General features: G+C 45.7%; 1 protein-coding gene across 2 annotated transcripts in view; it reads right to left on the reverse strand.

Annotated features, from left to right (window-relative positions):
• NAMPT (nicotinamide phosphoribosyltransferase) overlaps positions 1-18,073 on the reverse strand; it is a 172,029-nt gene that overhangs the window by 17,381 nt on the left and 136,575 nt on the right. For both annotated transcript variants that reach the window (XM_063927050.1, XM_063927049.1), the window contains exons 5-9: positions 5,336-5,494; positions 3,976-4,112; positions 1,181-1,406; positions 909-1,028; positions 600-740 (exon numbers count right to left, since the gene is read on the reverse strand). In XM_063927050.1, coding sequence (XP_063783120.1) covers positions 600-740; positions 909-1,028; positions 1,181-1,406; positions 3,976-4,112; positions 5,336-5,494 — 783 coding nt within the window. The remainder of the gene's footprint in view (positions 1-599; positions 741-908; positions 1,029-1,180; positions 1,407-3,975; positions 4,113-5,335; positions 5,495-18,073) is intronic.

The following is an 18,073-nucleotide window of genomic DNA, read 5'->3' on the forward strand; positions in this document are numbered from 1 at the left end:
GCTGTGGGAGCAATGGCGCACAGCTGTGGTGCTGTGCGCTACCTTAATGAAGACAGGAGTCTTCTGCCGCCGATTTCATCGCTTCTCTTCTGTCTTCTGGTTCTGCAAGGGGGACGGCGGCGCGGCTCCGGGAACGGACGATCGAGGTCAGGCCCTGTGTTCGAACCCTCTGGAGCTAATGGTGTCCAGTAGCCTAAGAAGCACAAGCTAGCTGCACGCAGGTAGGTTTGCTTCTCTCCCCTCTGTCCCACGTAGCAGTGAGTCTGTTGCCAGCAGATCTCACTGAAAATAAAAAACCTAACAAATACTTTCTTTCTAGCAAGCTCAGGAGAGCCCACTAGGAGCACCCAGCTCTGGCCGGGCACAGATTCTAACTGAGGTCTGGAGGAGGGGCATAGAGGGAGGAGCCAGTGCACACCAGATAGTACCTAATCTTTCTTTTAGAGTGCCCAGTCTCCTGCGGAGCCCGTCTATTCCCCATGGTCCTTACGGAGTTCCCAGCATCCACTAGGACGTCAGAGAAATGAACAGTAGAAAAACCTTGATGTAGTACATGCTGAGCAGGTTAATGTAGTATGGTGCAACACTTTTATTCATACCCCAAGGCCGTTGGTCACCACATAGCTGCATTTAAAGGAGCAGTTTAAAAGGTCCCTGGTAAGTTTCTGTAGCAGAGCTCCTCCAGAGCCAAATGCAATATTCTCAATACTCCACTTATGTTTCTTCATTCCTTCTACAATCTAAAGACAAGAACACAAGACAAATTATACCAATATAGTAAAGAACATTACAGCTGGATGATCCTGGAGCACAATTTAAAACAAGTGTTCTGGATCAAACATGTCAATATAGATCAAAACATTCTATAAATCTTAATATACGATCCAAAATTTATAGTAAATGCTCACCTCTTGCAGAGTGTTTATATCCACACCATCTCCCTGTATTACTCGAAGGTAAGGAGGCAAAAGTTTGTAACCTCTTAAGTTTTCAGCAAAAGGGAACTTCTTTCCTAAAATTTCAAGCACCTAGAAAACACAAAAACACATTACATTTCATCCACCACAAAGTGCTCAACATATATTCAGTAAAAGGAATTTGGGAATGACCACTTTATCCTTCAAAAAAAATGTATGATGCAAAAACAGGCTTCTGGGCAACAAATCCAGAGACCTCTTACCTTTAAAACTGTATCAAGAGGGTCTCCAGAATCTGGTCGTATTATCAAAGGAGCATCTGGACTTCTTGATTCAATTAAACTCCTTAAATCTTCCCCCCAGATTTTTTCACAGGCATTGTAAATATCATAACTATCACTGACTATAGAAACAGGTACTGAAGAAAACTGTGTTACAATATGTTCAAAAGCATCCCTCTCGTGATCTTTTCCCCAGGCTGTTATCGTACTGAAACATAAGACAGAAGACGAATGTGAGGGAACCATGCAACATACTGTACATCTGTAGCATTATCCAAGCTGCGATAACTGCAGAAAACCAAACTGGGTACATTGTAATACAGGTTGAGTATCCCTTATCCAAAATGCTTGGGACCAGAGGTATTTTGGATATCGGATTTTTCCGTATTTTGGAATAATTGCATACCATAATGAGATATTATGGTGATGGGACCTAAATCTAGGCACAGAATGCATTTATGTCACATATACACCTTATACACACAGCCTGAAGGTCATTTTAGCCAATATTTTTTATAACTTTGTACATTAAACAAAGTGTGTCTACATTCACACAACTCATTTATGTTTCATATATACCTTATACACACAGCCTGAAGGTCATTTTAGCCAATATTTTTTATAACTTTGTACATTAAACAAAGTGTGTCTACATTCACACAATTCATTTATGTTTCATATACACCTTATGCACACAGCCTGAAGGTCATTTAATAACTGAGTATTAAACAAAGTTTGTGTACATTGAGCCATCAAAAAACAAAGGTTTCACTATCTCAGTCTCACTCAAAAAAGTCCGTATTTCAGAATATTCCATATTTCGGAATATTTGGATATGGGATACTCAACCTGTATCGGAAAAGTAAAATGAAACTGTGACACGATGTGCTAATCAGTGGCGGTTCTAGGTGCAGGCAAGCATGGTTATGGCCCAGGGCACTGGGGCCTCAGGGCACCACCACCCAGCCCGCCCTCCTCACCACCATTTACAACTTCACAGTGGAGATTGGGAAGCAAGAGATTCGGGTGACAGCAGCAGCATTAGCCCAGCCTTCGCTCTCAAAGAGCCTGTGAGAGGCACCAGAAGGTGCTACAGCAGTGATTGCAGGAAGGAGACCTGTTACTCCCCATTGTGACGTGCTGGAGGAGGAGTAGCAGCCAAAAACAGCCTGTCTAATGAGCCAAGGGTTCCCCTCCCCAGGAAGGCAGTGACTAGACTTGGGGGGAGTTGTAGCTCTCATCCTGAGTGCAGCACTATCATCCTCGGGAAAAGGTCTATAGATGAACTGCACATAATACATATAGCAACAGGCGCCTATTAACCCTGTTCGTGCCACATAAACAGTTAACATTTCCAGCACTGTATTTTATCGGCTTAGGCACTTGGCATGGTGATCTCTGTACAGAAACTTAAGCCCATAGATGTAATCCAATGGAAAAGTCTGTCGAAAAGTAAACTAATTAGACATATGCATTAATGTAAAAGGAGACTTTAGCAGCCTTCAGTGACTCCTTATTGAGAAAGGGATAATAACAGAAGAAATTAATCAGCACTAGATTTTACAGCGGTTCTCTGTGAATAAATTTAATGGTCACTGCAAGGAACTTAATTGCAATTAATACAGAAATCCCCTCAGAACATTAGCTGGTGCATAACAGAGCTGGTAATAGAGCTCTACATTTGTATTTCAGAGCCAGGCATAGACTGTCATCAACACTAAATCTTTCCCCTCCTCACCCCTGGGATGCTCTCCGCTGGCGGGAACAGCTGCTGCTGGCTGAAGAAGGTCCTGCACCCTTGCTCCTCCTCTCCGGGACACACACTGGCCAGGGCCAAGTGAGGCCGCCAACAGCACCCAGGAGCAGGCCTCTGGGCTTTCCCGAGAGCTCTCACTGCTGCAGTAGGCCTCGGACCCTGCACTTTGCTGGGCGACCACCCCAGGGCTGCGGAGCTGTAGGATGGGCAGGAACTTCAGCAACTTGCCCAGGTATAGGTGGTTGCATCGAGGAAAGGACGGTACTGGGGGGGGGGGTGGGGGGTGGGGGGGCAGGAGGGAGGATATGGGGAAACATATACAAAGAAGAACTATTGCAAGTGGTAAAAATTATAGCTATGCAATTAGCATTGGCTTTTCTACAATGGGTGCAGTGTGTGCAAGGCACACGGGCCCCCAGGTCCAGGGGGGCCCCACCCCCCGCGCACACTTGCTTAATACTTACCTCTCTGAAGTCCCCCGTCGAAGCCATCTCTTTTCGGCAGTGCAATAGAGTTTGAACACTAGGGGGAACAAACTGTATTGCGCCTGCTGAAAACTCCGGGAAAGATGGCACGGCGGCCATTTTTCCGGAGTTTCGCTCATGCGCATTCGCAAAATCTTTGGGAAAATGGCCACCGCACCGTGTTCCCAGAGGTTTGCGCATGCGCAATAGGGTCTGTTCTCTGCGGCAGCTGAGTCTCAGAAGGATGGCACCGCCAGGGGATTCCGGAGAGGTAAGTATTAAATCCTGTGCATCAGTCAGAGAGGGAGGGCCCCTGAAGCAGAAGGCTGCACACAGGCCTCCTCCTCTCTTAAAACGCCCCTCACAATTAGGTAATCAGTTTAAATGAAGATGGATTTCCTTATTGAATATTGGTGATGAACCAGACCATACCTCTAACCTACTGCTTTCAGTTCAGGCCAAGTTATACTTGACAACTGTAGATTTGTTAAGTTAGTTACCTCTGTTATTTTCCAATATGAGGATTTAATGAGATTATGAAAAACATAAAAATGTACCTGTGTTCAGCAGCTGGCACAGAAAATCCAGGAACTGGATCCTTTGTTCCATAGTATCTCTTTATCAGTGCTATTCCTGGCACAGTATCTGTTCCTTTGAAGTTCACAAGGTGAGCTGAAGCTCCAATTCCTGCAGTCTTATTATATGAACGAAACCAAAATTAAAATAATAATTAAAAAAGGGGTATACAAAAATAAAAACAATAATATTAACGTTGACCCTCACCTTTTGGGAATTCAAATGTTTTGCGTGCCAGCAGCCACTAGATGGTGTGCGGTGGACAAATTCCATTCAGGCACGCCTGTGCGGGCATTACTGTTCCGTCATTTTGACGGGCTGGTAATCATAATTTATTACACACATAATTTGGAAAGCGGTCACCAGAACAAATGGGGTCTTGACATGGGCATAGTTTGAGTAGTTTGAGAGAGGAAAGGGCCTGTGTGCAGGATACAATCAGTACCCTCCTCCCTGGCAGCGCAGGAGAGCCTGGCTTTGTGCTATAGTCTACTGCACATGCGCAGGTCTCTTGGAATATGGTGCCAGAGCCTTGTTCACAGGGACATCTGTACTGCACACACGTAATATCAGAAAAATTACCACCATGCCCTATGCCTGATGACTTCTGGCTGTGATACAGGCCGTTGCAGGAGTTCGGAGGTGCAAGTATATTTATATGTGTAGTGTGTAGTCTGCAAACCTTTGACCCATAATAGATACATCAATGTGAGTTGATGTTGCATAGTCATATTGATACTAACAAGCAATTGATCTGTAGCATTGAGTGCATCACCTCTTAGTTTTAAAATTAGGGTGTGCAGTCAAAGTTTAATGATAAATATCTACCTGTACACCTATTAACATATTTTAAAAAGGTAACCTATCACCTGCATAGCCGTTATGCAAGTTGTACCAGTGAGTATTCAATCCAGAGTCTACTGATTTGAGGCAGAAAGAGCCTACCAACCTTAAAGTCACCATTTATTAAGTTAATGGAATGGTTGTATATTGGTTCAGTTTGCAAGGTTTAATCTAGTACAGTGGTTCTCAAACTTGGTCCTCAAGTAACCCCAACAGTTCATGTTTTCCAGGTCTCCTCACAGGATTGCAAGTGAAATAATTTGCTCCACCTGTGGGTCTTTTATAATGTGTCAGTGAGTAATGAATACACCTGTTCAACTGCTAGATGACCTGGAAAACATGTACTGTTGGGGGTACTTGAGGCTCGAGGTTGAGAACCACTGATCTACTACACTTAATACAAAAGATCCGTACGTACAGTTCTAACTTAATTATACCTATGAATTACGCACATGATCACAAAAACGTGAAAAAGAAAATGCAATCATTATACTTTACCTCTTGTGAGGAAACGCCTCTGTAGCCAAAGTCATGCAATTTATACTCAAGACCACATAAGCTACCAGAGGTTTCCAACAAATACTTCGCAAGAATTTTCTTCTGTTCCCTTGAGTTTGTTGCAACAGTGATTGGGTACCAAGTCTGAACAAGGATGGTCTAAAATGAAATAGATAAATGTGATAATGGGTAAATCTGAATAAGAAAATCGTAAAAATCAGGGGTTATGGTAGACTTACCGTCGATAACGCTGTTTCTCTGGAGTCCACAGTATCCAAAGGATCTACCTTGGGTAATAGGTGGAGTCAGAGGAACAGGCACCAAAGGGTTAAAGCTTTTGAGCTCCCAGGATGCAACGGTCCAGCCTTCCTATAACCCCACCTCCTGGCTCAAGGAATTCAGTTGGTTCCAAAGGACAAGGCAGGAGCAGATTTATTAAGAGGAAAGACCTATTCAGGTGAGAAAAACGAACACACACTTCCATACCAGAAGGAGGGAAGAGGTTAGTAAGTGTAAAGATTCTCAAAATAGGTGCGTCAGGGTGGGTTCCCTGTGGATACTGTGGACTTCGGACAAACGGCGTTATCGACGGTAAGTTTACCATAACTCCTAATTTCTCCTTCAGGGTCCACAGGATCTACCTTGGGATGTCCCAAAGCAGCAACTAAGAGAGGGGATGCTCCTGATTAAACAAGAGAATCCTTTGCCCAAATGCAGAGTCCTGAGAGGCATAAAGGTATCAAAGGCATAATGTCTAATGAATGTATTAACTGATGACTATGTGGCTGCCTTACAGAGTTGCTCAGCTGAGGCACCACGGTGGGCTGCCCATGATGCCCTCCCGAACGTGTAGAGTGGGCAGAGCCATTAACTTGAGTGCATGCTTCTGAGATAGTCATCCAAAGCCATCTAGGCAGTGTTTGCTTATTGGCAGGCCATCCTCTCTTGTGAAAACCGAATAGAACAAAGAGTGTCTGTCCTTCTGATGGCACTGGTACGATCCACGTAGATCCTTAGAGCATGAACTACGTCCAATGATGCATCTCCCGTAGTGAGGTCCGGTACCTGAAAAGCCGGAACTACTATTTCTTTATTCAGGTGGAACTTAGAGACCACCTTAGGATGACATCCAGATTTAGTTCGGAGAACGGCTCTATCTGTATGGAATACCAGAAATGAAGGGGAGGCAACACGTTAGCGGCCCTAAATCTGAAACTCTCCTAGCTGAAGCAATTGCCAGGAAAAAAAAAAAAAACCCTTTAGCTGTCAACCACGAGATCCACACGATTCAGTGGTTCAAACGGGGCAACTTGAAGCGCCCAGAGACTAACTCGAGATCCCAAGGGGCTGTGGGGGTTGACATCCAGTAGGTTAGCAATTTTCTTTTGGAACCATGCAGTTAATACAAACACTTTTACCTTCAAGGAAGCTAAGCGGAGACCTTTGCCCATTCCTGCTTAAAAGGAATGCTAGAATTCTTGAAACGCTGAAAGACATTGGGTCATGTTTTCTGGCAGCGCACCACTGAAAATATGCATGCCATATCCAGTAATGGATGTGCGCTAAGGATGGCTTCCTTGCTTTAAGCATTGTTTGAATTACCTCTTCTGAAAAACCTTTCGCCTTTAAGATGGATGTTTCAAGAGCCACGCCGTCAAAGACAGTCGATCCAGGTGTTCGTAGAGACAGGGACCCTGGATCAGTAGATCTGGACATTCAAGCAAAAAGGAACGGAGTATCCACGGACAGCCTCTGCAGATCTGTGAACCAATTTCTTCTGGGCCACGCTGGAGCTATTAGTATCACGGCGCCCCTTTCCGGTTTGAATTTTCAAACCATTTGGGCAACAGGAAGATTGGTGGAAAAACATGCCAGATGAAATTGCCATTTCACTGACAGGGCATCCATGAAGATTGCTTCGGGATCCTTTGCTCTTGACCCAAATGCGGGTACTTTGTTGTTCTGACAAGAGGCCATGAGGTCCATTTCCGGCAGTCCCGACTTGTTTACCAGAATCTGAAAGACTTCTGGGTGCAAGGCCCAGTCGCTTGCATGAATGTCGCGCCAGTTGAGTAAATCCGCTTTCCAATTTAGGACTCCCGGTATGAATACTGCGGACATGGCTAGATGAAGATTTGCCCACCTTAATGTGCGCCTTACCTCCTTTATTGCCCTTTAGCTGCGAGTGCCTCCTTGGTGATTGAGGTACGCTACTACCATGGCATTATCCGACCGAATCCGAATTGGCTTGCTGCAAAGTAATTCTTTTGCCTTGGTGAGCGCCATGTATATGGCCTGAAGTTCCAGAATGTTGATTGGCAGGCAACTTTCTTCCTTGGTCCAGTGTCCCTGGAAGAAGTACTGTTCTGTCACGGCTCCCCACCCCTGAAGACTGGCGTCTGTTGTCAGAAACTCCCAGTATGAGATCCAAAAGGGTCAACCTCTGTCAGATGGGATGTCTGTAGACACCAGGATAATGACCGACACACTTCCTGAGATTTTATCGTCTGATGCTGTCCGTTCCACTTGGAGAGAATCAAAATGTTTAAGGGGTCTTGAATGGAATCTAGCATATTCTACCATGTCGAATGTCGAGACCATTTATCCCAGAACTTGCATTACTGCATGGATGGATACTCTCCGGCTGTGTAGCAATCCCTGAATCCTCATCTGTATTATGGATATTTTGTTCAGAGGTAGAAAGATTCTCTGAAGACTGGTATCCAATACAGCCCCCAGATGAGTAATCCGTTGGGACGGGACTAAGGAAGACTTCACCAATTTATGAGCCAGCCGTGAGCCTGTAAGCAGGCTATTGTCACTTGAAGATGGCATTGTAGAGTTTACTGGCACTGAGCCAGGATTAGCAAATCTAGATATGGAAAAATCCTTATTCCCTGCCAACGAAGATGACAAATACCCTTGAAGCTGTAGCCAGTCCAAAGGGCAGCACCTGAAACTGGAAATGTTGCTAGAGGATAGCGAACCTGAGATAGCACTGATGGGAAGGTGTTATAAGTACATGTAAGTAAGTAAGTATCCTGAATATCCTGTGACACCACAAAATTCCCGCCTCCATTGCCAGGATAACGGAACGCAAAGTTTCCATATGGAATAAAAACAAACAAATAGGTTTGTTCAGAGCTTTGGCCTCATTTGGTTTCTGCACTAGAAACATGTTAGAATAGAAACCTCGCCCCCGGCATACTGAAGGCATCAGTACAATCACTTTTGTAGCAACTTCTGAACTGCATCTTGTAGGGCCTTGGCCTTCATTTCCACAGGAGACATACATAGTCACATAGTATTTGAGGATGAATAGAGGCAAATTGCCCATCGTGTTCAACCTGTTTTAAGTTGTGATGATTTTACATACTTGCTAAATAATGTTTTATGACTAGTTAGCTACTATAACTCATGTTACCCCCGGATTAACCACGTTGATATTTTAAGTATTATAACCTTGGATAGCTTTTTCATTCAGAAATGTATCCAATCCTTTTTTAAATCCAATTACAGAGTCAGTCATTACCACCTTCCCTGGCAGGGAATTCCACATCCTGATTGCCCTAACAGTGAAGAACCCTTTCCTCCGTTGCGTAAGGAACTTTCTCTCCTCCAGTCGCAGCGAGTGCCCACGTGTCCTAAACTGTGTTCTTTTAATAAATAATTCCTCTGATAACTCTTTGTGATGTCTCTGTACATATCTGAAGATATTAATAATATCTCCTCTTAGGAGCCTCTTTTCTAGTGTATACATACTCAGCCTAGTAAGTCTTTCCTTATAGTCCAGTCCTTCTAGGCCTTTAATCAATTTAGTAGCTCGCCTTTGAACACTTTCGAGTTCACTGAGGTCTTTTTTATACAATGGTGCCAAAAACTGAACCCAATATTCCAGGTATGGACGTACAAATGCCTTATACAGCGGCATGATTACATCCAAGTCCCTTGTCTCAATTCCCCTTTTTATGCACACTAGCACCTTACTGGTACAGAAGAATTTTTGAGGGGGGCATTTCTTGAAAATGAAAGCGTAACCATGACACCACTTCTTGCACCCAGATATTTGTGGTGGACTGCTGTCAAACCTGTGCAAATAGAAAAAAAAAAAAGTCGCCCTCCTACCCTGGGGCCCCCCAGGTGGAGCCCCGTGCCATCAGACGGATGGCTTATCTTCTGGTTTAGAAGCCGGACGTCTGGTTGACCAAGCCTGTTTGGTCTGACCAGTTTTATGTGATTGAGATTTTTTGCTGTAGACCTTTCCCTTTTCTTTACCTTGGGTCTGAAAGGACCGGAAAGCCAGAAATCTGGGTTTAGCTTTATATGTCGAAGGAAACTTTACTTTTTTGGAGTCTGCTTCAGACACAAGAATGTTGTCTAATTCTGTACCAAACAGAATATTTCCAACAAAAGGCAAGGATTTCAGTACCTTCTTGGATTCTGAATCAGCCTTCCAAGAACGTAGCCAAACAACTCTGCGAGCGGCTACTCAGGAAGCGGATGTTTGAGAAGCTACTACACCCATATCAAAGGCTGCTTCTTCCATAAAAGCAGATGCCTGCTTTATATGTGCAATATGGGATAACTGTTCTTTCGTTGCCATCGAAAGATCATCCAACGCTTCTGCCCAGCCTGCCAGTGCTTTAGCCACCCAAGTTGTGGCCATAGCTGGACTAGTAAATGCCCCTGTACAGGAGAAAACTATTTTAAGAAAACCATCAATCTATCTGTCTGTTACATCATTTAATGATGTTGAAGGTAGAGGTAGTGTAGATTTGCAAACTAGTCGAACTAAGTGTGCATCTACTTTGGGAGGAACTTCCCTTATTAAACCGTCCACAGCAGGAAGAGGATAATAAGAACCCCATTTCATAGGAATCTTAAAATTTCTTACTGGGTGCAACACATGCTTCTTGCATTATTTCGGTCAGCTGATCTGAATTTGGAAATTCTGGTTTAACAGTTTTTTGGACATTTAAACATAGGAGCCTTCCATTTTAACTCCTCTAAACTCCTCCTCCCTCCTCTAAAAGACCGAATGAATTTAACTGCATGAATTAACTCAAGTATATCTACTGAGTTAAGATTCTCCTCATCTCTAGATGCAGATTCAGAATGGGAGGAACCAGCTTCATCATCTGAAGTGTCCTCTGATTCTGAAAAATGTGTAGATTGTGAAGATGTTGCTCCATGTCTATCTGATTTCAAATTCTTGGACCTGTCAGCCCGTTTTTGCTGAATGGCAGTTGAGGTCTTAACTAAATCCTGAACTGGATGTGGCATAATCCAGGGGGAATGTTGCATGTAAGGGTTAAATGGGTACTCCATGCCTGGTAAAGTAGCTGGCGCCATTCCCTCAGCTAAATTGGGTAATGTCTGTGCAAAAGATGCTCAAGGAGATTCCCGTGTTTGAACAGGTGCCTGGCTTGAAGCTGGTTTATTAAGAAGGCTTATATGGAAATCATAACAATTTGCACTTAACCCATCTTGTACCAGGTCTTGAGATGGTAACCCTGCGTTGCAGGACAAACATGAGGTTAATGTAGGTACTGCTTCACCCTTGCCTTTCTTGGACATAGCAACAATTTAAATCACACACAGGGGTACATTTACTAAGATCGGAGTTCTATTCAAGATGGGATGTTGGCCATAGCAACCAATCAGATTCCAGGTATTATCTTCTAGAAGGTGCTAGATATATGAGAAGTAGAGTCTGATTAAGATGGGATGTTGCCCATAGCAACCAATCAGACTCCACTTCTCATTTATCTAGCACCTTCTAGAAGATAATACCTGGAATCTGATTGGTTGCTATGCCAACATCCCATCTTGAATAGAACTCAGATCTTAGTAAATTTACCCCCCTCTGTGTATAACTACACATCAATGTGACAGTCCTCACTTTATATGATTTTTAAAGTGAAGTACAATCAGATTCTGCCCTGCTTTTGTACCGGAATTAAGGGTATGAATCAATAGAGCGAGAGAGCGAAAGCAAAATTGACAGAAACAAAGTTAAAGTCAGCAGCCGCACTAGCAATCCGTCACATAAAATGCATTAATATATATTTGCAAAAGGAGCAGTTTCAAGTACACAATACATATAAATACATATAAGTAGGTAGGAAAAAAGTGCTGTATCACCTGCTTCAGGAGAGCAGGATATAGGGGGGAGACAAACCCTGCTTCCGTATTAGACCATGCCGCTAACAGATAGCTGAGAGAAAATAAGATTTTACTTACCGATAAATCTATTTCTCGTAGTCCGTAGTGGATGCTGGGACTCCGTAAGGACCATGGGGAATAGCGGCTCCGCAGGAGACAGGGCACAAGAATAAAAGCTTTAGGATCAGGTGGTGTGCACTGGCTCCTCCCCCTATGACCCTCCTCCAAGCCTCAGTTAGGATACTGTGCCCGGACGAGCGTACATAATCAGGAAGGATATTGAATCCCGGGTAAGACTCATACCAGCCACACCAATCACACCGTACAACTTGTGATCTGAACCCAGTTAACAGTATGATAACAACGAAGGAGCCTCTGAAAAGATGGCTCACAACAACAATAACCCGATTTAGTTAACAATAACTATGTATAAGTATTGCAGACAATCCGCACTTGGGATGGGCGCCCAGCATCCACTACGGACTACGAGAAATAGATTTATCGGTAAGTAAAATCTTATTTTCTCTGACGTCCTAGTGGATGCTGGGACTCCGTAAGGACCATGGGGATTATACCAAAGCTCCCAAACGGGCGGGAGAGTGCGGATGACTCTGCAGCACCGAATGAGAGAACTCCAGGTCCTCCTCAGCCAGGGTATCAAATTTGTAGAATTTAGCAAACGTGTTTGCCCCTGACCAAGTAGCTGCTCGGCAAAGTTGTAAAGCCGAGACCCCTCGGGCAGCCGCCCAAGATGAGCCCACTTTCCTTGTGGAATGGGCTTTTACAGATTTTGGCTGTGGCAGGCCTGCCACAGAATGTGCAAGCTGAATTGTACTACAAATCCAACGAGCAATAGTCTGCTTAGAAGCAGGAGCACCCAGCTTGTTGGGTGCATACAGGATAAACAGCGAGTCAGACTTTCTGACTCCAGCCGTCCTGGAAACATATATTTTCAGGGCCCTGACAACGTCAAGTAACTTGGAGTCCTCCAAGTCCCTAGTAGCCGCAGGCACCACAATAGGTTGGTTCATGTGAAAAGCAGAAACCACCTTAGGGAGAAATTGAGGACGAGTCCTCAATTCTGCCCTGTCAGAATGAAAAATTAAGTAAGGGCTTTTATATGATAAAGCCGCCAATTCTGACACACGCCTGGCTGAAGCCAGGGCTAACAGCATCGTCACCTTCCATGTGAGATATTTTAAGTCCACCGTGGTGAGTGGTTCAAACCAATGTGACTTAAGGAACCTCAAAACATTGAGATCCCAAGGTGCCACTGGAGGCACAAAAGGAGGTTGTATATGCAGTACCCCTTTTACAAATGTCTGAACTTCAGGTACTGAAGCCAGTTCTTTCTGGAAGAAAATCGACAGGGCCGAAATTTGAACCTTAATGGACCCTAATTTTAGGCCCATAGACAGTCCTGTTTGCAGGAAATGGAGGAAACGACCCAGTTGAAATTCCTCTGTAGGGGCCTTCTTGGCCTCACACCACGCAACATATTTTCGCCAAATGCGGTGATAATGTTTTGCGGTTACATCCTTCCTGGCTTTGACCAGGGTAGGGATGACTTCATCTGGAATGCCTTTTTCCTTCAGGATCCGGCGTTCAACCGCCATGCCGTCAAACGCAGCCGTGGTAAGTCTTGGAACAGACAAGGCCCCTGCTGGAGCAGGTCCTTTCTTAGAGGTAGAGGCCACGGGTCTTCCGTGAGCATCTCTTGAAGTTCCGGGTACCAAGTCCTTCTTGGCCAATCCGGAACCACGAGTATCGTTCTTACTCCTCTCCTTCTTATGATTCTCAGTACCTTTGGTATGAGAGGCAGAGGAGGGAACACATACACTGACTGGTACACCCACGGTGTCACCAGAGCGTCCACCGCTATTGCCCTTGACCTGGCACAATATCTGTCTAGTTTTTTGTTTAGACGTGACGCCATCATGTCCACCTTTGGTTTTTCCCAACGGTTTACAATCAGGTGGAAGACTTCTGGGTGAAGTCCCCACTCTCCCGGGTGAAGGTCGTGTCTGCTGAGGAAGTCTGCTTCCCAGTTGTCCACTCCCGGAATGAACACTGCTGACAGAGCTATCACATGATTTTCCGCCCAGCGAAGAATCCTTGCAGCTTCTGCCATTGCCCTCCTGCTTCTCGTGCCGCCCTGTCTGTTTACGTGGGCGACTGACGTGATGTTGTCCGATTGGATCAATACCGCCTGACCCTGAAGCAGGGGTTTCGCTTGACTTAGGGCATTGTAAATGGCCCTTAGTTCCAGAATGTTTATATGAAGAGATGTTTCCATGCTTGACCACAAGCCCTGGAAATTTTTTCCCTGTGTGACTGCCCCCCAGCCTCTCAGGCTGGCGTCCGTGGTCACCAGGACCCAATCCTGAATGCCAAATCTGCGGCCCTCTAGTAGATGAGCACTCTGCAGCCACCACAGAAGAGACACCCTTGTCCTTGTCGACAGGGTTATCCGCTGATGCATCTGAAGATGCGATCCGGACCATTTGTCCAGTAGATCCCACTGAAACGTTCTTGCATGGAATCTTCCGAATGGAATTGCTTCGTAAGAAGCCACCATTTTTCCCAGGACCCTCGTGCACTGATGCACTGACACCTGGCCTGGTTTTAGGAGGTTCCTGACTAGCTCGGATAACTCCCTGGCCTTCTCCTCCGGGAGAAACACCTTTTTCTGGACTGTGTCCAGAATCATTCCTAGGAACAGTAGACGTGTCGTTGGAATCAGCTGCGATTTTGGAATATTTAGGATCCACCCGTGCTGACGTAACACTACCTGAGATAGTGCTACTCCGACTTCTAACTGTTCCCTGGACCTTGCCCTTATCAGGAGATCGTCCAAGTAAGGGATAATTAAGACGCCTTTTCTTCGAAGAAGAATCATTATTTCGGCCATTACCTTGGTAAAGACCCGAGGTGCCGTGGACAACCCAAACGGCAGCGTCTGAAACTGATAATGACAGTTTTGTACTACAAACCTGAGGTACCCTTGGTGAGACGGGTAGATTGGGACGTGGAGATAAGCATCCTTGATGTCCAGAGACACCATATAGTCCCCTTCTTCCAGGTTTGCTATCACCGCTCTGAGTGATTCCATCTTGAATTTGAACCTCTTTATGTAAGTGTTCAGGGATTTCAGATTTAAAATTGGTCTCACCGAGCCGTCCGGCTTCGGTACCACGAACAGCGTGGAATAATACCCCTTTCCCTGTTGTAGGAGGGGTACCTTGATTGTCACCTGCTGGGAATACAGCTTGTGAATGGCTTCCAAAACTGCCTCCCTGTCGGAGGGAGACTTTGGTAGAGCAGACTTCAGGAACCGGCGAGGGGGAAACGCCTCGAATTCCAGTTTGTACCCCTGCGATACCACCTGTAGAATCCAGGGGTCCACTTGCGAGTGAGCCCACTGCGCGTTGAAATTCAGGAGACGGGCCCCCACCATGTTTGAGTCTGCTTGTAAAGCCCCAGCGTCATGCTGAAGACTTGGCAGAAGCAGGGGAGGGCTTCTGCTCCTGGGAAGCGGCTGCATGGTGTAGTCTTTTTCCCCTTCCTCTGCCCCGGGGCAGGAAGGAATGGCCTTTAGCTCGCTTGTACTTATGGGAACGAAAGGACTGAGTTTGAAAAGACGGTGTCTTTTTCTGCTGATGTGAAGTGACCTGGGGTAAAAAGGTGGATTTTCCAGCCGTTGCCGTGGCCACCAGGTCCGATAGACCAGCCCCAAATAACTCCTCCCCTTTATACGGCAATACTTCCATATGTCGTTTGGAATCCGCATCGCCTGACCACTGTCGCGTCCATAACGCTCTTCTGGCAGAAATGGACATAGCACTTACTCTTGATGCCAGGGTGCAAATATCCCTCTGTGCATCACGCATATATAGTAATGCATCCTTCAAATGCTCTGTAGTTAACAGTATATTGTCCCTATCCAGGGTATCAATATTTTCAGTCAGGGAATCCGACCACGCGACGCCAGCACTGCACATCCAGGCTGAAGCGATTGCTGGTCGCAGTATAACACCAGTATGTGTGTATATACTTTTAAGAATATTTTCCAGCCTTCTATCTGCTGGTTCTTTGAGGGTGGCCGTATCAGGAGACGGTAACGCTACTTGTTTAGATAAACGTGTGAGCGCCTTATCTACCCTAGGGGGTGTTTCCCAACGTGTCCTAACCTCTAACGGGAAAGGATATAGTGCCAATAATTTTTTAGAAATTAGCAGTTTTTTGTCGGGGGAAACCCACGCTTTATCACACACCTCATTTAACTCATCTGACTCAGGGAAAACTATTGGTAGTTTTTTTCACACCCCACATAATACCCTTCTTTGTGGTACTTGTAGTATCAGAAATGTTCAATGCTTCCTTCATTGCCGTGATCATGTAACGTGTGGCCCTACTGGACATTACGTTTGTCTCCTCACCGTCGACACTAGACTCAGTATCTGTGTCTGTGTCGACCCACTGAGGTAACGGGCGTTTTAGGGCCCCTGACGGTGTCTGAGACGCCTGGACAGGCACTAATTGATTTGCCGGCTGTCTCATGTCATCAACCGTTCTTTGCAAAGTGCTGACATTATCACTTAATTCTTTAAATACGATCATCCAGTCAGGTGTCGACTCCCTAGGAGGTGACATCACTAACCCAGGCAATTGCTCCGCCTCCACATCATTTTCCTCCTCATACATGTCGACACACACGTACCGACACACAGCACACACACCGGGAATGCTCTGATAGAGGACAGGACCCCACAAGCCCTCTGGAGAGACAGAGGGAGAGTCTGCCAGCACACACCAAGCGCTATATATATATATATATATATATATATATATATATATATATATATATATACACACAGGGATAACCTTATATAAGTGTTATTCCCTTATAGCTGCTGTTTATATAGTTTTTAGCTGCCAATAGTGCCCCCCCTTCACTTTTTTACCCTGATTCAGTAGCAAGTCTGCAGGGGAGAGTCAGGGAGCCGTCCTTCCAGCGGAGCTGTGAGGGAAAATGGCGCTTGTGTGCTGAGGAGATAGGCTCCGCCCCTTCACAACGTCCTTATCTCCCGCTTTTTCTGTAAAAAAATGGCAGGGGTTAAAATACATCCATATAGCCCAATAGCTATATGTGATGTATTCTTTAGCCAACCTAAGGTATTATCTGTTATATTGCGTCTCAGGGCGCTCCCCCCCAGCGCCCTGCACCCTCAGTGACCGGAGTGTGAAGTGTGCTGAGAGCAATGGCGCACAGCTGCGGTGCTGTGCGCTACCTTAGTCTGAAGACAGGATCGTCTTCTGCCGCCGATTTCACCGGACCTCTTCGCTCTTCTGGCTCTGTAAGGGGGCCGGCGGCGCGGCTCCGGGACCCATCCAGGCTGAACCTGTGATCGTCCCTCTGGAGCTAATGTCCAGTAGCCTAAGAAACCCGATCCACTCTGCACGCAGGTGAGTCCGTTTCTTCTCCCCTTAGTCCCACGATGCAGTGAGCCTGTTGCCAGCAGGACTCACTGAAAATAAAAAACCTAAAATATACTTTTATTCTAAGCAGCTCAGGAGAGCCACCTAGCCTGCACCCTTCTCGTTCGGGCACAAAAATCTAACTGAGGCTTGGAGGAGGGTCATAGGGGGAGGAGCCAGTGCACACCACCTGATCCTAAAGCTTTTATTCTTGTGCCCTGTCTCCTGCGGAGCTGCTATTCCCCATGGTCCTTACGGAGTCCCAGCATCCACTAGGACGTCAGAGAAACAGACTAAACATGCACCACAGTTAAATTAGTCTTAAAAATATTACAGTGTAGGAGATCACCAACAGAAACTCGATGGACAAATTGTGTTTTTTCAACCTTAGAAACTGTTACTATGTATTGTTTAAGTGTCTCAGATGGAAGCGGAAATATCAATTAATGGCGGGAAACTGGTCATGAACTGGGGGGAGGGGCGACCAGGGGAGCATCTTACTCCCCACTGCCGATTTCACCCCAGGGATTGCGGCCTCTACTAATCCCCAGAACCTATGATCCATGAGGCCTAGCGCTGGCGCACCCGAGGTGGCAGCCGTGAAAGCAACTGTACGGTAGTCTCCACCCGAGACAGTAAGGCTGCATTATAAGCGTCTTAAACCGCTAACTGGAAAAGACACCTTACCTTCTCCCCGTTCTCTGTCCGCAGCGTGGGATTGTCAGTATGGACTTGCTAGTACATCTAGCTGGCGCCCGCTGAAACAGCAGTGTTTACACGGAGGTAACTGTTGTCGCAACCCGGCGGAGAAACTGTGTTTTCAAAGTGGTCTGGCTCCTGCCGCACCAAAAAACGAAAACTGAATTCCCTGAGCCAGGAGGCGGAGTTATAGGGAGGCTGGACCATTGCATCCTGGGAGCTTGAAAGCTTTAAACCGTTTAGTGCCCGTTCCTCTGACACCACCTATTACTAGTGATGAGCGAGGTTCGGTTTTACTCGGTTTTACTCGGTTCTCAAAACGGCATCTTATTGGCTATCCAAAACACGTGACATCCGTGAGCCAATAAGATGCCGTTTTGAGAACCGAGTAAAACC

Source organism: Pseudophryne corroboree, chromosome 6 (genome assembly GCF_028390025.1).
Source record: "Pseudophryne corroboree isolate aPseCor3 chromosome 6, aPseCor3.hap2, whole genome shotgun sequence".
NCBI classification, from domain to species: Eukaryota; Metazoa; Chordata; class Amphibia; order Anura; family Myobatrachidae; genus Pseudophryne; species Pseudophryne corroboree.